General features: G+C 39.9%; 2 protein-coding genes across 11 annotated transcripts in view; one reads left to right on the top strand and one right to left on the bottom strand.

Annotated features, from left to right (window-relative positions):
* Nucleotides 1-907: 907 nt before the first annotated feature.
* Nucleotides 908-23,641, bottom strand: part of LOC124182507 (ketimine reductase mu-crystallin) — a 28,738-nt gene continuing 6,004 nt past the window's right edge. For 3 of the 7 annotated variants that reach the window (XM_046569893.1, XM_046569891.1, XM_046569892.1), the window contains exons 2-7: nt 22,643-22,810; nt 22,388-22,565; nt 21,913-22,107; nt 21,291-21,486; nt 20,545-20,754; nt 20,218-20,442 (exon numbers count right to left, since the gene is read on the bottom strand). In XM_046569893.1, coding sequence (XP_046425849.1) covers nt 20,369-20,442; nt 20,545-20,754; nt 21,291-21,486; nt 21,913-22,107; nt 22,388-22,565; nt 22,643-22,806 — 1,017 coding nt within the window. In that variant the 5' untranslated portion in view covers nt 22,807-22,810 and the 3' untranslated portion in view covers nt 20,218-20,368. Of the gene's footprint in view, nt 1,570-16,152; nt 16,286-20,217; nt 20,443-20,544; nt 20,755-21,290; nt 21,487-21,912; nt 22,108-22,387; nt 22,566-22,642; nt 22,811-23,123; nt 23,619-23,641 lie in introns of those variants that run through there. The other 4 variants (XM_046569890.1, XM_046569889.1, XM_046569888.1 and 1 more) reach the window with 4 other exon arrangements.
* LOC124182510 lies at nt 1,463-16,875 on the top strand. 4 transcript variants are annotated; one of them, XR_006870785.1, is made up of 5 exons: nt 1,463-1,593; nt 9,711-9,797; nt 10,797-11,079; nt 11,544-11,720; nt 16,182-16,875. XR_006870785.1 is itself a non-coding variant. In XM_046569897.1 (4 exons), the coding sequence occupies exons 2-3, from the start codon at nt 9,740-9,742 to the stop codon at nt 11,042-11,044; spliced, it is 306 nt and encodes a 101-aa protein (XP_046425853.1). In that variant the 5' UTR covers nt 1,463-1,593; nt 9,711-9,739; the 3' UTR covers nt 11,045-11,079; nt 16,182-16,875. The 4 variants fall into 4 exon arrangements, 3 of the variants coding, with proteins under 3 accessions (XP_046425853.1, XP_046425855.1, XP_046425854.1); XM_046569897.1 differs by lacking the exon at nt 11,544-11,720; XM_046569899.1 differs by lacking the exons at nt 1,463-1,593; nt 11,544-11,720 and adding an exon at nt 1,657-1,705.

Below are 23,641 nucleotides of genomic sequence, written 5' to 3' on the forward strand. Positions count from 1 at the left end.
ATCTTGCGAACACAGACTGAACCCCGATCTGAAAACAGACTCCAGGAATTCGCCCTTCCTTTGACAAAGGAATATGTTACGCCCATAAAGCTCAGCTTTGAAAACATTGAATCAGGACAACATTGACGTTATACTCCTGAATAATCGCCCCTGAAGATCGATTTTCTAACGAGTAATTAATTTCCGGCTTCTGCATAAAAACAAAAAACAACAAAATTCTTCGATCATTCGGGAACTTTTGATAGAATTTATTCACGCATCGCTGATATCGACGTTATTTCGCGAGTAAAGATTATTGTACGTCGTCCCGAGTCCTGTGACGGGCGGTTCTGAAGTTACATCCAAAAAAGTTTCTCCTTCTTCCTCCAATATATTCCCGGGTCTCACGACTAGTCGGGACTTTCGACGCGCCTGATATCGCGAGCATAACAACGAACCTCGACGTCGCGACGCTGAGAAGGGTATATGTGTGTGTGTGTGAGTGTGTGAGTGTGTGCGTCTGTGCCGACGCCCGGTTGTCGATCACGGATCTCGATCGATTGCCGCCCACGGGAGATATTTTTCGCTAAAGCATCAGAAGCCGAGAACGAGAGGCTGAAAGTGGCTTATCAAATTTCCCCAGCGAAAGTCTCTCCTCTCGTCTCTTTCGCACTTGGATCACCTGCGGTACAGCCTGCCTGTCAATCCTCTGTAATTGAGTTCAAGAAAATATCATGCCTAAAGATCTAATTCGAAATGCGAAACATGAAGGCAAAGTTGGAGTGTAGAAAGTAGCACGGAAAAAAATTTAATGATAAAAAGATAGAAATCTAGGTCTGACTAGCGTATTAGATTTTTCAGAGTTTAGCCACATCTCGTCATGCAATATCTTTATCAATTAGCATCAGACTTGCTTCCGGTGCCAAAAAAAATTTCAACGAAATATCAATGTCACTTCATTACAAATTTAATTGATAACTTGAATCCACGTCCGTTCCTCGATAAGAATACGTGTAAAAAACGAGCGAAGACATATTTTTTTATATCTCATAAGCAATCCCGTGAACCGGTACAAAATTTCGATCCGGTGATGGAATTACGCAAATCTATAGAATTACCAAATTTCATCGAGAACTGGACGTTAATTTTCGTACGGTTCGAACTCCCCAAAATCGCGTAATGCGAAAAGTTAGAAGCTGAAAACTCGGGAAGTCCAAGAATCTCGCAATACCGCGGTATCGCGTATGCCCTGCGTTTATCCCTCGTGCATCCCTCGCCACCACTTCATACGGACGTGGATGGATATGTACGCCTAGGTAGGTGCACGCGTCTCCGTCTGGTTCCACTTCTCTCCTCTCTGTCCGACGCACGCCTAGTAGAAACGGGCATCGCCAGTCGGCCGCCAGCTTCCGCGAGCCTCTGACGCCCGACCCGTCGCGTACCTTTGCTACTCCGTTTCGCCCGAACACCCTTCGCCGGCCGACCAAAACATGACTTGACTACTGAAGCGTGAAGAGCCCGAAGCCGCAGGAAGCCAGAGTCAGCCGCACCAGCCTGTTTCGGTCGCACCTTCGTCACCTCCCGTGGATTCTGAAAAATCAGTCCGATAAACTGGTAAACGAAATCAGATATTTACCGCACGAAAGAAATTGGCAAAATTGAAGACGATTATAACTGGCGGGAAAAATTTGGCGCGAAAAATTTTATCTCCGGAATGTCTGAAGACGTAAGTGGATCGGGAAATTCGGAACAAAAAAAAAATCTGTAAACACTTTTTATATATATTTATGTATAATGTATGCATGTACTCTGAAATTTTTAAAGAAAAACTTTGAACGTCGTCGGAAATCACTGACGAATTGTATTATTTGACGGCAGTTGTAACGAATGGGTGGTTCGTTAATCGAAGTGAATCACTCGCGGTGTTGGTTAAAGGGTGAGTTATTCAAGATCAATCGATATCTATAAGCAATAACGAACTTTCAGATATATTCGGAGAATGAGAGAATCGGTCGCGATTGTAGATTTGTCAACCAATTGTTATATTACGCGAGGAGAGAAAAGCAGATTTACAATCGTGATACAATTTGCCTCAACGTTTAATCCCGATGAAAAATGGACGCGATATTCATCGATCCGTTTGCCTAAACCTCGAAATGCTTTATTATCGTACACGTAATGTCAACAATACTTCGACCTCGTTAAACGAAATTTATTCAGTTGCGAATATCGAAAAGCTCGCCTGATCATGTCGAACAGTGAATACCCGACTATAAAAGTTTGAAAATAAAACGACAGTGGCAAATTGTTGTAAAAGTAAAAGTTTTCTTCTAGAAACGCTGCTAATTTACTCTGTGTAAAAATTTGAGACTTCTAAATCTTCTGGCGACAGGGAAAATACGTCAAGTGTGTAAAAACAAACAGGAAAAAAATACGAACACCAACCTAATTATACGTAAATGACTCGACTCGTTAATTTCTTCACGAATAATGTATTCAGAAATTTCCTAATAAAATCGCATCTCTCGTAGTTAAAAGCCTCCGCTACGATAATTAGTATCGGCGTTCGGTGAAGGAAAAAATTCCGTGAAAAAAAAATTGCAGGGTTTACCTTTTGAGCGACGGTCGTATAACGAAATTTATCAAAAGGCAAACTGCCTCGCTTGCCGCATCTTGAGGGAGAAAATTACTGCGATATTAGCTATCAGCCGATATTCATTTAGTTTTTCATTAGTTATCGACAATGTTATTTTCCACTCGCGTTTAGTCGGCGGCAATTTTTTATAAACAGAAAGATCGTCTTTTTGTGAAAAGATGAAAAGAGATGAAACGAGTAAAAATCGCACTTCACAATACGCGTTTATTCGGAAGTGCTTTCAAGGAGAATTCAATCAAGAGTCTGAACGATCCACTCTGGAGGTGAAAACTTCACCCCGCTCGTAAGAATTTAACGTACCGGACAAAGATTGCAGGCGGGGGTGTAAAGCCAGGGTGGAACGTCATAACTTCGGAATAGTGAACCAGAAATCCTTGTTTCTTTTCCTTTTTTTTTTTTTTTTTTTTTTTGCACAAGCAACGATCGAGCGTCAAAATGCGAGATGTATATATAATAAAGTGTATAAAATCAAGCTTTCGAATGTTTCTAGGAATGATTTTTTACTCCTCCGGATAATCCTGTGGAAATATTCACTTGCGATTAATCAAAGTTAGAATTATTCTTGAGGCGTTTGGGACGTATAGAATTGGAGAATTGTTGCTCCGGAAGAATGGAAGAATGGAAAAGGAATTTAGTAAAGAAAACTTTTGAGATGATATTTTTTAACAAAGACAAGAGAATCAGAGACGGACGGATCGATGTTAGATAAAAGTTGTTTGTATGGATGCCTAACGAATAGAAATGGTAGATAGGGGATAGAGGGCGAGAAAATATCCTCGAGCAGCTAACAGCTTGCTGTGACCCCTTAGGGACGCGCTTTTAACGCGAACTATTAAGAACCCGAGGGAGCCACTCCAACTAAAAGAGTCCTTAAGGCTCGTCACGCTTACTTGGCTATTGGTACTTGGCCGCCACGAAATCGGAATAAAGAACTTTAAATGAAAACGCGCGGCTGTGAAAATTGTGAAATAATTCGCAACAGATCAGGTTTTCATTTTATTTCATTCGACCGCAGATAAGAATGTCGGATGAAAAAAGTGTAAAACAAAAACGTGACGAAACAAAGATTAAAAAAGTATCGCTGAATATTATCTACTTACATTTAACTGTAACAAAAATTTACCGTAGTAGGAAGAGAAAAAAAATTCCAATGTCAACTTTGATCGTAAATACTCGTTATATTTAAATGCAACGTCGGAGAAATTGCATTGTTCTACAAATATTTTATTTCGACGGAAAAATCGATGTTACCTACTTATCCGATTGTGGTACATTTTTCATTATAAATAGACTAACGGTATAGATTTATTGGTGATAAAAAAAAAATGGAAAAACAATACAATTTGGATGAAAAACCGGAGCGTTTAAGGCGGCTAATTTAATTCTGACGACTGTGACACGTATCCACCATTTCGCTTGATTTTCCTCCGGAGGGCGACAGCTTTCTTCGGCTCCATTAGTGCATGGCTGGTGGGTAAAACTTCGACGATTCGCGTAGGAAGGGACGCAGCAAGGGAGTTGCCATGGCTGCGAGTGTTGTACAACATTCCTCGTCTTCAACCCTCTGAGTATATTGAATCCGCGATATCGAAGAGTCATTATCTTCATCGAAACGACCCAAAATGAAACGCCGATAAAATTTTCCACTCATATTTTTGCCACTTAATTTGGACCGAGGCTTAAAGCTGCTCGCAACCCCGAAAGGTGGGTCTGGTAGCGGAAAATTTGTACTCTCGCAGTCAAGTTTGTCTTCGACGTTACGAAAATTGCATAACTTGGAAACACTCTGCGCACATAATTGAGTTACCTCGAAATTATCCTCATTTCGAATACCCGCATTTCATTTAGTCTTCAAAGATGATTAATGAAATTCTTCCAGCCACCCTCAATTGTGTTAAATTACGCAACACCGAGTGCTGCACCAGCAGCATCTTAACCACATTCCAACACTCGCGATATCGCGAAAATATTCAGGTTTGCATAAATATCCGAATACCTGACCAAAGCTTTTGACAAAGCTCAGAAACGGGCAAATTTTCTTCTCGTTTTCAGGATGGTTGTTATTTAAAATTACAACTGCGGAAAGTTTCTTACAAGGGGTCGTTTAATGTTCGTAAAAACCTTATCTATTGTGCGAGATAAGTATGACGGTCAAAATGCGAAAAGAAGAGTGTAAAAAAATTTCTTCAACTTTTTATCACAGACCATTTAAACATGAAAGCGATTCACACGCGCTCGTTTTTTTCAACGGCATTTCGGGTTAAGCTTCTTTGTTCGCGTCACTTTTTCTCCGCAAACTTTTCTCTAATTCACAGACAAAGGATTCACACGGTGTTTAAAAGCCCAACCGTCACAATAGCGAGATAAATTGCGGACATTTTTTTCAACTGTTTTTTACGTTTTGTAAAACATGAAAGCACGGATTATCCGGCGGCGACGCTTTTATTTCGTTATGTGCGAAGTTTTTGGTTGTTTTAAGGTAGGTAAAAAAAACTACGGCAGGGGTCCACTGATCGAGACAGATATGATGAGGCCAGTAAAAATCTATTAATAAATAAATTTTGATCACGACGTCCTCGCGAGATCCGAGATATATTTTTTCAATTCTTCGCTATGAGAGAGAATGTCTCGGAAGATTGTGTGTGACGTAACGTATAAATATTTCATGAGTATCCGTTGAGTGCTGAAACTGAATAATTCAATGGCGATGCGAATTTCGGTACAACTGGCTTCGATTCAAGCGGACCGGTTAGCTTCGAAAAAATATTTAAAATTAAAGTTAACGGCCTGCGAAATTGAAATCAGCTTTATCCGTAAATTTCGTCATAAAAATTCAAGCTTCAAGGCGGCGTGTCGGTGATTGTAGAATTTCTTTTCATTCGAATCGAATCACGACTAACTGCGAAGAAAATTGTTTCCTAATTTTTCTCAAACCTTTTATTGCAGAAGACCGTCAATTTAATTTGGGTAAAAACTCCAGCCGTTTCGGAACAAAAATTTCGCCCTCAGGCAATTTAAGATGAAAATTTACTCACATCTCTACGGGTTACACAATGGAGACACTCTTTCGAAGGGTCTTTGCGTGTATGTTTTTACTTTATTTCCATAGTCTGCAGGGACTGAGTGAGGTGAAAACTTTTCAACAATCTGAAGTTTCTTGAATATATCGCTGCTCGTGAAAAAGTTCGGGGACGAGCGAAGGCGTGAGAATTTTTGCGAATAGTTACAAGCTGATCAGCTCGACGGTGCAACGAAACGCGAAAGAAGAATAAAGAACGAAGAAGAAAAGTTGCATACACAGCGTCATGGAAATAACGAATAAAGCTGGCGAGATTTATTACCGGTGATCGATTTTACGGGCATCTTTTCAGAGGTTGTGTCGTATGTGGGATAAACGGTAGATTTTCACGTGTGCGGTAAAAATAATTTCATTTACGTACCGCGGCGAGAATGGAAAAATTTTGCACGACAGCTCTTCGTCTCCCACGGGGGATTTTGAATTCCCGAAATCCCTCCAGGGGAACGCGAAACGCAAACGGTAAACTTTTATTCAAAAAAGCCAAGAGTGAGCAAACACATAAAAGAGAGAGAAAACGAAACCGACCGACTCGTTGGTCATTTTTTCAAGCAGTACAAAACTTGGTTTATTATTATTGCCGATATTATGCTGTTCTAATTGTCAAAAATATTTTACTTGGAATATTCAGCAGAATTTGCGAAACGTTTCTTCTTTCTCGTTGAATTTTTACCAAAGTAAGATGTGAAAATTGTAACACAGGAGTGATGATAATAACGGAGAGTGAATGAAAATTGTGTTCGTAAAGGAATGAATATTGTAGAAGAACTGGTTTGAGATAGAAATAATTGAGGTTGGTGGGAAAATTGTTGAACTGTAATGTTTTCGTTTTTTGCAGGTTAGGCGTATAAAAAACGTGGAAGAAAATATCAAAATTGCAAAATTTTTTGAAATTCATTTCTACTATAACTATATATATTCAGATATTCTGCAATTTATAACGCAGATTTACAACTTTTCCAAACCATTGTTCTGGACATTTTATTGCGGGTTTTGCGCATGAAAAATGAAGTAAGCTTTTGTACAATAATAGAAGACGCGGTATATAAATAAACATGAGAAGTGAGAAAAAGCAGTAAAAGCTTTCGGCCCGAGAATCAGAAGAATTTTCCTAGTTGATCTTAAAATTTCATGTCATTTGATAACACATTTGGCCATAAAGTGTAAACGAGTAGAGATTTACACCCCGGTAAACGTTATCAACAGCAGATACGTAAACTGAACGCAGTTCAACTTCGATAATCCATTTATTTACGATCAAAGTTGTGATTATTCATCTCTGGATAGCCCGGAGGTAGAGCAGAATAACGCGAATGTGCATAGATGAGAGTAATAAATTAAAGGCGACATGATCAAGCGAATGTTTAAGATTTTCCAGTATCTCTGATATCCCGTGTAACAGGAACGAAGCTTTTGTACCGTGCTCGATTTTGTAAAACAAACCGGATTCTTTGAGGTTTCATTTTTCGCCAAAAGGAACGTCGAATAAATAAAGATTGAAAGGAAGAAGTAAAACCAAAGTTGGATAAGTCGGTGACGAGAAAACGAAACGAAGCAAAGAAGATGGAGAGGAAAGAAAAATGAGACAAAAGGAATGGGAACGAGGAGTCAGCGCCGGTTCAGACATCACTCGAGAAGAAAAAGGAGAAGAAACACGGGATCAAATCTCACGAGGGTTGACGATATTCCACCCGGGATATACAGCGGTGGATTTATGTATCGCCGAATCGCCGGATCCGAGCTTACCACGCTGTACCGATGACAAATTTCGAAGAGAAAAGAATTCCGCATCGTTAGTCTCACTTAAGCGAGTTGGCACAGCAAAAATACCCGATAAGAAACACCGGAGATTTTTCCAAGTTCCTACTGCACGGATCATAGATCGTCGTAGATCACTTCGTCCATCGTTGATCCAGCTTCAAGGACTGAAGGCTCCTCGCGAAGCTGGCTGCAATCTTAGAGAATTTTTGCGAGGCTGCACAATAAGTTGTAATTAAGAACCTCTAAGTTGAACACTTTTTTCTCCTTCTCCGCCTTCTCGCTTCGAACCTAAACTTCGCCGAATCCAGGCTCTGGTTACGATAAATAATTCGGGTACATACGCACCCTGCTACGTCGTACTTATACGAACAATATATCGTCGCTTTTGCTTCGGCGGAAATTTCAGAGGAGTTGGGCGTAATTAGTTCCGTCGGAAGTACGTACCTGTACATATATGTATATATAGGTACTCTGCGGGGGCGCGGATATAACGTACGGTACGATATGCCTTCGAGGGTGTCGTTTAAGTGGAGGAAAACTCAATCTCCTGAACCGCGCTGCAGTCTGGATGAAGCAGGTTGAAATGACCTCCTCAATTTCCTCCATCCTCATCTGAAAGACTCGCCGATTCTTTCACTCGCAACAATCAAGTCCGACCGATTTGTATTCGATTCTGTGAAAGCTGAGTCGACGAATAGAATTGACTCGAAGCCAAGACGCGTTTAATCAAATCTCGAAAAAAAAAAAACAATGCGACGTAAAATTTATGGTGAATTGCTGAATTATCAAAAGAAAATTCGTAAAGGTGTTTCGTTACTTGGTACGTAGTTATCCCGAGAATTCAGGTGACAGAGGAGGTCGAAGAATAAAAAACTTTACAAGGATTATGCACAAGTGGTTGAGAAACTTTTGGTAGAAAAGTTTGAAACGATTCAACTCTCTTGAATTATTCAGCGATGTAATTCGCGTTTCATTTCAATTCAACTGTGACTCTTGATCTGGATTTTCTAACTACGAGTCAGCTGCAGTGAATGGCTGTGGCTAACGATTGTAATACCGCTACGAATACGGCTGCAAACTGTAATCAGCCAGCGAAATGCGGGATCTTTGTCCGTTACAACACGTCTGACGTGGCGCTTTGATTGGAACCGTATAAACGACGCGCTGTGAAACCGAGTAATGTTTCCAGGTGAACTATCAGCAGCTGTAACGGAGTTCGAACGACGTCACGTCCCTTTGATAAATCAAGAATTATGCTGCTGGAGCATTTAAATGGGCACAAGAGAGTGTAAGTGTGGCATAAAAAATTTGGAAATAGGGTGAATCGACGATCCAATGAATCCCAGTTTTTTACTCTTCGTCCCTTCTTTAAACGCTAATTGTCAAATTTCGGCAACGAAAATTACGATTGCGCTAATATCGCCAACGAATCGAGTAATATTCAACACGCTGCATTCCTGCAGGTCGATACTAATCTTATAAATTACCGACTAATCCCGAAGCTGTTGCTCAGCGGAAAGAGAGTCGTAAGTTCACCGGAAAGTCGAAGACTTCCGGAAGCAGAGTGATTTCCAAAGAAGATCAAAAAAAAAAAACAGTCGCATACGAATTAACGACGGAATAAAGTTTATCGGCACTAAATTAGGTCGCTAAATGAATAATGGACAGAATTTTCTGTACAGGAATAATATAGTACAGTACGAGGAAGTGAAACGGCCGGAGATTTTATTGCTATACGATCAAATGTCAAACATTTAGTTCGTACATCGGATATTCGAATTTTGCCAATTGTGCGAAGATCGATGGGGCAACCGATCAGTAAATCTGATACCTGCTCACGACTGTTTCAATCAAGCCGTAAGCAACTCGTTTCCGTAGATTCTTATCGCGACTTGAGCAAGATAATAAAGAATTTGGGGAAGCCAGTCAGCTTCTAACTCGTAAAAGCTCGGCGGGGTGTACAGAATTATTCGCATATCAGCTCAGCGGCAAATTGCAGAGAGCGCGGAATGGAGAGCATGACGTGAAACCTCGAATAAGAGATCGTCCGACCCTTCCGACGGTGCAAAAATGTCGTTGAGACCAGCTTTAAGCGCTGCTCTTAACATCCAAGGTTTAATGTAATTCAAGTGTACATACACTTAAAAGAGTATCTAATCCGAAAGTTAATTGTGCTTGAAATATAAATATCGCGGGACTGTCTTCTACTACTACTGAGTTTTTATATTCTTCTTACAGAAAACCTGAAGCGTAGGAAATTCAGCAAGATGCCGGTGGGTGGTCGAGTCGCTGGGAAAGTCGGGATATACAACAATCATTACAACGGTAACGTTATTAGTCGACCCTAAAGTAACTCTAATTATCCTTAAGTCGCATCAAAGTTCGCGTATTTTGCAAACTCTTGGAATAAGGGAAAAGAAGAACGGACGGAGATTCGGAGTGTAATTTCAACCTTAAAAAAACATTCAGCGCCGAGAGAGCGGAACAGAGTAATTGTTTTTTTTCTTCTACTTACTTCTTTTTATTTCTCTTTCCTATTTGTTATTATAATAACTTCCTTTCTCCCCACCAAACGCAAATGCGGCTTCTTATTCATCTCAATCCACGGTACTTCTTCACCCTCCCGTAGCGTCGTGCACCGCACTACCCGAACCCGTATTATGTCATGTATATTTGACATTTCTCGAAACAATGCTGTTGTAGTTACCAGCGAGTTGCAAATTGTGCGACATGTGCGCCTGTCACATACCCCAGCCATACAATATCCGATACTCGCAAACGCGTTTGAGTTTATGGAAATTTATGACGCTGCCTACGCGAATAGCATACCTACGCAGAGTGCTTCGTACACGTTGAGCGGATGAATTATAAATTGTTTATTGCGTCATTCTACTTATTAATCAAAGTAGAATGCGTAAGTATAACGTATACGTTATATGTAAGCGGAGGGAACCCCCACCCGAAAAAAAGGGTTCGTGTCTGAACTGTGAAGCGGCTTAGAATGTCGGTAATATCGGTCGGTAGTATCGGTAATATATCGGTAACGGGATCTGTACGCAGAAATCTTCTTATTATACTACTAATCAGTGATTTAATTAGTGTTCCTGTTTCAGTTGACGAGTCTCAAAACGATTCGAAGTATTAGTCGAAAAAATATAACACTGTTTTGGAAAATTCTGTACAACAATTTTCGAAGCGATAATCATGACGGAGAAGCTTTTCGTGATTGCATCGTCAAATCGTCCAGTCGCTGATTGACCAAATGGTTTTTGTCAGAGGAGAAATTTTTCTACATTTAGTACCTTCGTGTTTTCCATTCCTCAGGAAGAAGCCATAGCGGGATCAACGAAGAGATCATATGGATTAGCATAGGCATGGGCATCACAATCGCCGTACTAATTACCATAGCTCTCTGCTACATCGTCAGAGAGAAATGCCAGAAGCGTCACGAGGGGTATTACGCTTCCCTGCCGCCACCGTTGTGGGCGGCACCCTTAAATCCACCACCTGGAATTATCGTGAGTCCAACGCCATCCAGAGGTAGTCCAAAGGCCTACTACATCACGGTTTAGGAGCAAATTATCCGCGCGAGAATCCGAAGCGTTAGGTGAGTAGATGACAAGAAGAGACGTCGTGTAACAAGTCAAAACTTAATCCGAACACCCTCGCGCGTTTTTCTGTCGATTTTTTAACTTCCGGTTTCGCTGTTTTCAGAGAAAAAAAAATTTATTATTTATATATATATATTTATAAATTTGGGTGGATGATCACGAATTTGAAGTCAGATTGCGAAATCCAAAACAGCGATCCGATGTGGTGGAAAAAAAATCTAAAAATATTCCAATTTTGGCAGAACTTTCTCGGCGTAAGTTTTTTGGGTTACCCATAACGAATCCAAGGTCAAACTTCACAGGTCGAGTTATAATTCCCCAACTTCCATTCCTACAGGAGCTTGAAATCAACCAAACCGCCTTAATGTCTACATAATTCATGAAACAACTGTAGGTACATCAGATTCAATTGTACAAGTTGTTGAAGCAGTACTTATGCAATGTTTTCTCTTTCTTACAGCATATTCAAGACGAAAGAAGGAGTGTTTAATTAATTTTAGTATACAGCAGCGAGTACGTACCTGGATGATAACGTAAAGTTGGTTAATTTAAACTTTTCCCAAGGAGTTCGCGGTTGTACAGCACTCAGCGCTGCTTAGAGAGCCAATGAAATTAATTCCGAAACGTGACGAGCTCGGTGGGTGTATAATAACATTTCGTCAAACCGCATACATACATCCACATCCAGTAGTTGCGTAATTAACATTCCTTCGCTCCGACTGCGCAGCTTTCGTCAATTTTTACAGCTGCGCGAATTACCCGAATTATCAAAAGAGCGACGCGACTCGTGGCGATGAGTAACCGCAGGTATAAGTTACGTGGAAAAATAGAAGGGCGAGAAAATTTGACGAAAGGGTTTTATTCCTGAGGTAAAACACGTGCTTGGAGCCCGCAGTGGGTGTTATTTGCGAAGCGAAAACCATGCAGAAAACGGGGAAATTATACGACGCAAACAAGAATTGCTCCGAAAGCTCGAGAACCGAGGGTAAATTTGTCCCTTGCTTGCCACCCAAGGTTGAAATTTTTTACTTTCGCACACGGTCTTTGAAACGCCACTGGCAGGCAGCTGCTCTCTAGGCACGTTTTGCGGATTTCACGACTGTCTTAACAAGCGTCTCGAGAGTCCCAGACAACCCGATTTACCGACAAATCAGCCTAGGAAGAACGTGTCGAGTATTATTTCGAATACTCGTTACTTTTTTTTTTTTTTTCATTTTTTACGCCAGTTGTATTTTCTTCGACATAACAGGAACGAAGCACGAACCGCACAACGAAGAACATGTATTATTGTCACAAGTCTTCTTATCACGCAGGTTAAATTTGAATACGCAGGTCGGCATGCCAGCGTTGATCAGCTAAGCTGGAATAACAAGGGCCTGATTCGTGGTTTATGGGATTCCGAGCGAAGTGGCTTGTTTTTGCTATTTCATTTAGGCCTGGTTCGGGTCTTTGGGAAAACAAAGCGTCTAGACGCCGATCGGAACGATAATTACGGGGATCATACGGGAGTCGGAAAAGCGTGCTTGAATATTCATTTTCGAATTTCACGCGCATATAAATGAGAAAATTTATATGGAATTCATACACGTACTTTCCGAACGAAAATAATTAGAATTAGTTTGCATTTAATCCGAGGAATATGAAGTGAAGAAACGGGAGAGCAGAAAAAGTATAACCGAACTTTTTTTTTAAACGGAGAATAATATAATATCCGAAGCGTTCAATTTTCGAGTGTTCTCACCCTTTGAGTCACACATTTTTCTGCTGAATCAACTTTTAAAACAATATAGTATTGTATGATTTTTGGGGTCGTTGATTAAGAATCTGTAATCGGATTTCAAAAATTCAAGGTGGCGGATCCAATATGGCGGACGAAAATTTCAAATTCGATCAAATCCGGTCAAAAAACACCATGCAGGGGATTTCGTGGTCACTGATCGAATTCACCATACTGGATTTTCAAAATCTGATTCCAGATTCGTAATCAACGACCCCGCAAACTTACAATTTATCTAAAACATGTATACATGTAGAGGGGTAACTTTCTCGGTAGTGAATTATTCCTTCAATTATCACGATTTTTTTCAATCAATTTGTTTGTAACAATAATAATTCACATCACATCGCAACAATTGCTCTCGAATATTGAAAACGCATTAGTATACTATTAGAAATAGCAAGAGACTGCAAAAAAATATGTGTTGAAGATTTCTCTAAATACACAAAAAAATGGATGTAAAATAGGTGATAAGAATACTTGCAATTATGACTCCAAGGGTTATCAAGGACGAACTTTCTTGCATTTTTAGAATCGTACGGTCAGTAATCCGGCATCGACGAACCACCCTACGTACAAAATGCTTTCAAATTTGTCTGTCTTACCCCGGAAGCCGATAAGAAGATCGGAAACAAGGCCGCGACTGCATATACATACTACATATACTATACATATGTACATATACAATACATACCGGAAAATCCGGATCAAGATCCTCAGTTTTCGCCTTTACCTCGTCCTCGGCTTCGGGGGATTGTAAAGGCCGGGATACTGAATGCAGAGAGAAGCTTTGCAAACATTCGCTTTTCTCGTTCGCTGCATTATCACACGGATATAGAAACTCGGGTAAAACGCTTCTCTCTGTCCCAAGTTTCGCGTGTAAATGTGAAGCCACGGAGACACGTACTGCGAAAGAAAGAGCGAAAAAAAAACAAAAACGAAGAAAAGAAACGTCATTCAATTAAAAAGATCGGTTAGTGTAATCAGCGAGTGAATCATTTTCGTATATACGTCGTGTAAATTAAAATGCACGATTCAATTACGTTTTTACTTTCCAATTTCTTTCTCTTCTCAATTCGTTTAACAGCATAACCTGGATCGAATAATAATTCTCTTTATTCGATTTATTTGAAGCAAAGTAAACGCGTACGGTCAGTTACGAGCCGACGATTTCAATGTCAGAGATGGCAAATTAGGTTTTTCAATCTCTCCAGAATCTTTAACTCTCATTAGATTCCGAAAAAATTTTTATTCAAAATTGGTATTTCGATCGATTTCCTTTGCTTTTGCGGACAATAGAGAGACAGAGGGGGGGGGGGGGGGGAGAAATCTATTGCTCCGACAGTTTGCTTTGGCCCGCTTTACCCAAGACTGCCCAGTTTCATTTTGACCAGAGGGGATGTACGAACTCTGAGAATTTACTCTCGGCCGAAGAGGTTCGAGTACCAAGAGACTTAGAATGGGCTTAGAATTCCAAACCGATTACCTTGGGTCCACAAAATACGCTCCGAAAGCTGCGATGCTTGGTGGAAGGGCGTGGCGACGGATTCATCTTGTTCACTTTCAACCTATTTATGCATACATATATATATATGTATTGTAAATGAAAGGTAGAGAGAAACCGTCGTTCCACTTTAGCCAAAAGCTAACCAAATGCCAGATAATTTAGAACCAGCCTCTAGCCGTTAAATAGTTACTACAATCGCAACAAACCTCGTATCTTCATCAATTCGGGTACTTGCAAGATTTCTGATCCCGAAAATTGTTCTCACACTTTCCCAAAGAATTTAAAAAACTGGCAATCTTGAGGCGTTCGACTTCGCGAAGAGATCGTTCGAACTTTTATTAAAACAACCGGAAATCCGGATCTCTGACGTAATTTTGGAACGCGCTTTAATACCTGATTTTAAGCGTAACCGAACGATGACGAGCTTTCCGTGCGTAATTAAAGCCTCATTGTTGTATTACTCGTGGCTACTATATACACGGATGCCTGATGAGTTAATTAATCATAATCAACGCCAGTGAAAAAGTTTAATTTTCAAAGACGAACGGATCTCTTTGTAAGCTATTAAACGTAGCAAAAAAATTATACACATACTGTAATAGATGTTTGTATGCTTAGACTCTTCTCCAAAACTTCATCCAATTTCTGTCTCTCGTGAGTCTCGAGGTTATTATTATTATCATTATCGTATAACAAATATTTACCCACTTATAAATTTCTGGGAAATTTTTACAATTACCCAGTCGCACCCTTACATGTGAAAAAGCGAATGAAAAAAAAAAACACGCTGGCAAAACCCGAGGTAAATTTTTTTTGTCCCGCCTATTTAATGATACGAACTCGTTCATTCGACACGCATTGCAGCGTGTAAGAATTAATAACAACAGCATCCCTGTCCGATCCAACGAAACGCGTAATTTTTTCTGGCTCGTCTCGACCCTTCTCCTTTCTACGGTTAGACAGACGATTTTTTGTTTGGAGAGAAAATCCCCTGTATATATATAATATGAAATATATATAATAACAAGGTAAAGCTAAGGCCATAGGAAAAAGATAATTTGCTATTTGCCACCATGGCACCCCATGAACTGTTTGTTTAGGTTAAAAGAAAGGTTCTGGTAAAAGATGAGCGTTCTGCGTGGTTTGAAAGATTGCGCTCAGTTGATTTTTAACTTCTTTAAATTTTTTTAAATTTATGAAGTATCGCGAATAATAATTTTTTTTATACCGACATCACTAATAACATCAATTCACGTCACAAAGAAGACCAACACTTGTAATATTAAGTCTCCATTTGATGTTTGAAAAGCGTACCTGACGTCTTTTTCATTGTTCAATTGATCTCGTGAAATAGTTATAATTTAATATCGTTGCGTTATGGCTCGTGATCATTGGGTTGAATATAAATGTCAGGAAAGAAATAATAATTGAACTGCTACAACGTGTTTCTTCACAAATTCGAATGTGAAAAGAAGGGAAATTCAAACGAGCCCCATCTTCCACGTGACGTAGAACGATCATCTTTTCACATAATCTGTCCTTTAACCTGAGCAAACTTTTTAAGGTTTGCCACGGTGGAAAATGGCAAATCATTTTTTTTTTCTGAAAGACCCTAATACTGCTCACTTTACGACTCTTCGCTCTGATCTTGACGGAAGGATGAATGGGCGTTGGGATCGTCCCTTCTCATTTCCTGAAAATGATCCGCGGGATCCACTCGCTCTGCGATCATTCGTCCCACGGGTCGCTTTGTGCGTTGATTGTAATGGACGTTCGATGCCGAAATCACACATTTGCTCGATCCTTTGTTTCAGGCTGAATGTTCGGCCTGACGGTGCGAGGATCGCTCAGCTCTGATATGTAAAACCATGCCGAAAGGATCACGTGTTCCGAACAGCTTTAGAATTCGTCGAATCTTCTGTAATTATGTATATGTAACCCATAACTGTACCTATAATATATACACATGTATGTATATCGTATAGATTGTACGTGCAATCGGATCGATACGCTTTAAAACGGTTATACATTCAACTCGTCTATTACCTACCGACTTTTTTTTTTAACAATTGTGAATATCACAGGCAAAGTCGATGAATATTATTACGTAAGCACGCACGTAATTATGTAATGTAGAGATTGTATAATCAGGATCTTCATAAACGTGGGTAAGGTTGTTGTATAATTTAGTATAATATAGACTGATGATAATTTTCTAGACATTTTCTAACCGAAGATACTTGCATGATTTCCATACCTGATGTTTTCTATTTTCGTACACGATTTTTATCGTCATCTTTGGTGGACTTTTCACATTGCACTATGGAACTATCCTCCGTCTACGTATACTTACATGCACCGTCTGAAGTATATACCTATGTATAATGTGTGTTTCTGTATAGATATAGAAATAACGATTATTGATAGAAAAAGTGATGGAAACAAATTTCAAACTGCGTATAGAGTTAAGTAATTGGCCTTCAATGAAAGTGTAATATTGATTATATAGCCGGTATCAAAAATAGTTTCAAATAAAAGTTAATATTATTGCCAACTCCTTCCTGGCCGTCGGCTAATTTCTGTCAAATGAGGAAAATACAGTTAAGCAAATATTACCTACAAGTTATATAAATTTCTAACCTATAGTAACAAAAGGCCGGTTCTGTGTCCAGATTCCTACTACCGGCACTTACCGACATCTTACCCAGACTCAAACCCTTCTCTGCGATTACATCACCGCTGTCGAAGCCTGCTGTACCGACGCGAAGGTCGAAATCACGGTGAAGGGCTCGAGTCTGGGTAAGATGTCGGTAAGTGTCGGTAGTAGGAATCTATATCCAGAACCGGCCTTGTATTACTACTATTACTTTCAACGGTTTATAATTACACTGTGAAGATCAATACTCAATCCTCCGAATATGCTGTGCGAAACGAAATGAAGTGATGATTATAAAACGGAGCCAATTGTTGCCAAAAATCGTGGACCAATCTTGAATATACTGGTCAATATAAATAATTATACGTATACGTATATTTACTCTGAGAATCTTACTTATCTCTCTGAATATGTTGAAAGCGTTTGTTACGCGGAAACGTTGTAAGTGACGTTACTACGTTAGGCAAGTAGAAAAATTCTGCGATAATCTAATCGATGTTACAAGCTTGTATAATTACACGAAAGTAAGTGATATTAATCAGGTGATATTCTGATTTCTCTCTGGCTGAAAAACTTTGCACTAGAAGTATCTATATAATAAGATAGATTTAATTTAAAACTCGATGTACCTGTAGAAATCGTATAATATTTAACACGATACTACCAACTCGCGCGTGTCGTGAAAGTATTAGTTGTAAATAAAATAACTGCGGATGGTTTACAAAATAAAAAAACAAAGGAAAATTCTGATTGTTCGCAAAATCATTTTCCCTTTCCACCGTTTCCAATCTCATTTTCAACAATATATCGATCACTCCTGTTTGACTGCGGAATAATACCCGCGGTATTGAATAACCGAATGAAAACATGCCCCATTTATTTCCTCCGACGAGAAGATCTCATTTTATATCCAAGCTAGCTGCAGCGGTCCCGTGCAATAAAATTTGATCGATTTGAGTGCTAATTGCATCCTCTGCAGTACCTAAGGGAGCCAGAGAATTTATTTGTTACGGTAGAAACGGCTCAGCGGATTCTCATTCAAGTTTCTCGTAACCCAACCGCAAAGAGACGGATGATAGGTAAGTCGGTAATTTATACGTTTAGAAATTGGACTCACCGTTCCCTTTGCATCGAATCGATCAGCCGGTTACGTTCGAAACCAAGCGATTAAATTCAAACATTTCCAAGTCAAGTTTACCAATCCTTCGTAATTTTCATACGCCTTTTATTTTTCTTACATTATTCAAACGATATTACGAGTGGCAATAAAATAAAAAATGATAGGTATTCAAACGCGAGAGAATTTTATTCCGATGATGGCATCACGTATTTATTATCTTCCTATTCTCGTTCGCTGAACTCATTCACGTCTTCTTTTCTGTTTTTTTTTTTTTTTTTTTACTCTTCCCCCTTCTGCAGACCAACCAGCATCCAGCATATTGGAGGCACATTTTTTCTTGGGGCGAATCTTTTCCCTCGCCATCGAATCGAGGCTTTATTCCAATTTGTAAGCGCAGCTCCTTCCTGCGTCAATATACATTTTCTTTCACGCGCTGATCGATGAAAGAAATTGCCTGGCTTTGACGATTAATCCATGAAGATGGTTTTATACATCACTTTCTTTCCTTAAAACTAAAAATGCGAGCATTTTTCAGGCTCGGACACTCGACTCTGAAATTTATCCCCAAGTTTTTGGGCAAGTTCCGCGTTGTTCGCGGAATCGAACCAGCGAACAGGGATAACATGGAACGGACCGTAAATTAGCCAGACGCCTTAATTCATGTACCAGGGGCAAAATCACCCAAGGGAATAAATTCTCACGCTGCGAGTCGACCCGACAAAATTTATCCCTCAATAGCCTTGCTTTATCCTTTATACAGACTCGGAGAAATAGGCTCTTATTTTCGAATGTATCAGAGTCTCGAACTCGGAATTCGGTTCCCGAACTTCCGTGTGATTCAATAAATGAACTAAGATGACTCCGTCGTTTCTAGGAGGAATTTGAAAAAAGAAAAAGAAGGAAAACGAAAAGTTACAAAATTTATTTAACCCACGTTAATTTTTTCCATCTGAAATCAGAGTGAGTACAAGAATCGAGATATACGAAGCTGGATAAAAATGGCGAGCCCATTCGTTTTACGATCAAAAGGTCTCGCTGCAGCAGCTTTATTCATAGCCTGACGACGAGAAAAGCCGAGATATGAACTGAAATATTCCGTTTGAAAGGCTGATCGAACCGTCATGGGACGGTTTTCTCTCGTCTCGATCACGCCAAAGAAAACAGACGAGTTCGAGTTCCAGCTTGTCGACTGTAGGTGTTCGGAATATTGAAATTTCAAATCATGAAACATCAAAGAGACGTTCACCAAGCCGCTTTGATTCATTACTCGTTTACACGTAACGTGCACATTTGCTACGCGTACAGATTTTTAGCCAATGACAATTAGAATCCCTACTGCATCTAGAAGTAACATGTTTAAAAATGTTGCAACCAGGATAGGACAAATTCAACTATCAGACAGGCGAGGTGGATCTGACAGTTTCCGATAAAAATCAATGCAAAATCACAAATACCTGAAAGTGAAATAACTCCGTTATGCTTTCTATGTACGCTATCTAAATGTATGTAACAGTTCTATAGATTTATGCGAATATACACTATTTTTCCGCTCTGGATAATTAACATTTCCGAGTTTAATATACGGTACTCACGTTGCCTCGAGATATGGGAGAATATTTTTTTTTTTTAATTGCCGCGTCCATCCTGCGGAGCTTATCGCATGTGTATACATATAAAATGGAAATTTACGTAAATAGAATTGCGATGGCACACTTGGATATTTCACCCGCTACAGTTACACGCTTTTCATCATTATGTGTGGGTGTATTTTTATGTAGCTGAGAATATACAATACGTAACAGGCACTAACTTTCATATTTTATACCCGACTATAATTCACCGTACAAATTTAATATCGTGAATTGAAAATACGTGCACTTCCACCTTACAATTCAATGAAAAATGCAGCGCACAAAGAGCTTCGTCGTTGTATTTTATACGTGCTGTGCATGCGGGAATTTCAGCTGAATATTGCATATCACGTCACCGCGGAGTGTACAAACGGCGATGAAAATCCGCGGATTTAGGTGTAAAAATAAATTTGTAATGGCGTATTGAGGGAATGAGGGTTTCATTCGTATATTGGGTATATTGTCTAATAGAAAAAGTATGTTTCCTGTACGACAGTTGTGTTGCCTTTCGTAATTAATAGAGGGTGTTACCTCTGATTTGGAATCCTGTAATCATTCTTACCTTTCGCCTAATAAAACGAATTGAAATCCTGATCAGTTCGAAGGGCGAGAAAGCAAATGTCGTTTGTAGACAAGCTGAGCTGCCAGAGCGTCTTCGGCAGCCATGCCTGTGAATAAAAACAAAAAGAAAAAGAAAAACAGTGAGACACTTGTAGTGTAACCAATAATTAATTAATTTCCGGTGTGGTCACTGACGAGGAGCAACGTACCGACCGAATGGAAGACCGTGATATCCTGTTTTCCCGGCATCAGATTCGGTTCGAGGAAAACGTTACCTACGGAGGTGATCAAAGAAATGCCCTGGACCACGAGCCCCCGCAATTCGTTGCGCCCGCTTGACTCGTTGTCCAAATAGATTTTGACCCTTCGGTAGAGCGGTAAATCCAGTTCACAGTAATGAAAACGACCGCTGCCGACAGCTGTGCAGACCGTTTAAAAAATAGGCAAATTATACGTCCACTCATCCTAATTGGTCGATAGAGAATTTTTCTGCATGCAATTATTATTATGTACAACTATTAGCGTGGTCTTTAAAAAGGTCATTTTTGAATTTCGACTGGTTCGCCCACCGAATCAGCTCCACATAATTCAAAAGTAATTCTGTAAGATTTTCACATTTTTATTTCAACTCTAACTCGTTCCCCAAGTGGCTTTCCCTGTTCAACCCTTTCCGGGGGTTTCACCATTTAGAATTTTCAAATTCTTGGTTCAGATCCGTAATCAGCGAGCCAAAAAATCCCCCTAAAACAAATTTCATCCAAGTCCGTTGGACAGATTTGATGTGCCCCTGAAAGGTTTGAATGGGATAATCCACTCTTTTAGGGCGCGGGTTAGCGTTGAGATAAGAATATAAAAAAATTAGGAAATTATTGTTTAATTATGTCGAGCCGATTTGGAGGGCGCATCGGTCAAAGTTAAAAATTGATTTTTTTAAGCTCCACCCTAGTAACTATACCGTTGATGTGGGCGCCATTTTTGACCCACTCGTCGAAGAGGATTGGTTCGGAGGAAGAAGTCGCCGTAACTAAGATGTCCGCTCCTTCGGCGCATTCTCTTCCGGTACGAGCTACCCGCGCCTGATTAATGCCGAGGGTTTTCAACTCTGCAACTAGGCGTTCCGCCTTGGGCAGCCGATGATTCCAAATGCGGATCTAAACAAAGGCGATTTCAGGTATTATCCTTTCGTCGAAGGTGAACCTGTCTGCACTAAAGCGTTCTTGCCGTCGTCTAGTTTGACGTAAAATAACGCTGGATAACTTACAGGTGATGAATATGATTCTACAGCCGAAATAAAATACGAAGTGTGCGTAAGCGGAGGCCATGACGGTTTATGACAGCCCCCGAATCGCTCGTTTCAATACTTGAAAACATCGTTCAATTTTATCCAAACTTCCTGTTATACCCCAGCTATTTCCACTCAACAATTTTATCTGTCGGACAGTTATATCTTTGTAATAATATCGATTCGGTAACGGTATCCTTTTTTTAATTTTGAAAGGGGTTAACTCTGACGTGTGTAAAACTGACTCTATAAATAAAGATGAAACATGTCCGGGCAATTGTAAACTGGTTCCTACCTCTGATATATTTGAGTAAGCAGCATGAAAGGCCAATGCGTGATTTTTCCCCTGTACTCCGGCTCCGAATATACCGAGAACGATCGGCTCATCGGAACTGTTTGACAATGAGTGTCTCTTTTTGTACAAAATATTCGTGGCCGCTACAGAAGCTGCCGCTGTTCTCCTGGCTGTTATTTCCGTGGCTTCCAATACCTAAAAATTCCGTAAAGAATTCTACATTATACCGTTGAAGATATATAAGACCAATGTTGGGCACAATACTTTTTTTTTCACACACAATTACTTTCTGGCATCGCATGAGGGAAGAGCCTAATGTGGCAAAGTATGCGTGTATTGAGAAGCGTAGGTAAGGGTTGATATCACATGAACAGTCGCGAAGCACAAGTACAATAACCTTGGACTTTGGTGGTAACAACGTAAAGGAACGAGATGTAGAATTATATCGTGTATACAAGCGAGACAGACTTCTTACACAAGTTAGCCTTCCGCTGGTGACATCGAAGAGAAGTATAGTGCCCAAAATATTAGGCAGCGGATTTTCTCTTTCGGAATTCCCTGTGAAACTAGTCACTACTTTGCATGCCAACACGGGCTCGCCTTCGTGGACATCATTATTGAAGTCAACGTAGCCGGGCATGGTCAACATAATCCTGAATGAAATTCAAAGAATCGTAAAAATGAATTCGATTATTATTTTTCTCTTTAATAACGATATCGAACGACTAACCCCTCGTCTCTGATGGGTGTAAAAGATCTCAGAGGTTGTACAGCATGGTTCAAAGCTGACGCCAAGAGAGCTTGGTGCATAGCATCGATCAGGGGTAACCATTGTCCGTCTAGCAGTTGCGATACTCTGGCTTCGTTCAAGAATATTGGTAATCCGGTCGCCATCTCCCTGCCAAAGTTTTTAACGCTGAATTAGAGGGTAGACAGAATTGGCGAATTAGGCATACAGGTATATTAAATAAATTGCCGACCGACGTGACGCAAAGGCAGATATAATGCGTGCGACAAATCAATGAATATGAAATTTACGTGTTGCAGATTTGTACAATTATCATAAAGATTGTATTCAGTCAATATGAGCTCGCGATTTTCACGCTATAAATTCCAACTTTTGGAGTAGCCTCGATTTTCCTGCGTCAACAATCTCGCGATCGCAAGTCATCTGATGCGATTCTTTTTTATTAGTTTTCAACTACACGCACCTTGCTGAATTATTTCCACTAAGAGGCGTTACAGTTAACGACGTATTGGTCGCACTGTATCCGATAATTAATAATTCGCTAACTAATATCAACCACAGGCACTTCAACATATTTTAATAGAACAAAGGAAAAGACTGAGATCTTTGAATCAAAGTTATATCTTCACTGAACAGATTTTACGTATGGGAAATACGTTATGAGGTCAATATCGAATGCTGACTGATCCTTTGCGCATGCGTGATTCGTTTAGACTGTACTCCAGATTTTCATTCGCAGCAACTTTTTTCAAGTTTTCGTCTATCGCGATGTATTTTCTAATCCTCGAAAATGGTTTCGCTGATCTTTCGCTGATGTTTTCTTTTCACGTTATTCCATATAATATGATATAAAAATCACAAGTCTAGTTCCGCTGAACAAAGATCGCGTCACGCTGGATTTTTTAACATATCGCAAATGCGTAGTGAAACAATTTCGAAGTTGCAAGCGTTCCCTAAATTTACATTCACAGCGGTGTTTGA

This window comes from Neodiprion fabricii, chromosome 5 (assembly GCF_021155785.1).
Source record: "Neodiprion fabricii isolate iyNeoFabr1 chromosome 5, iyNeoFabr1.1, whole genome shotgun sequence".
Classification (NCBI taxonomy): domain Eukaryota; kingdom Metazoa; phylum Arthropoda; class Insecta; order Hymenoptera; family Diprionidae; genus Neodiprion; species Neodiprion fabricii.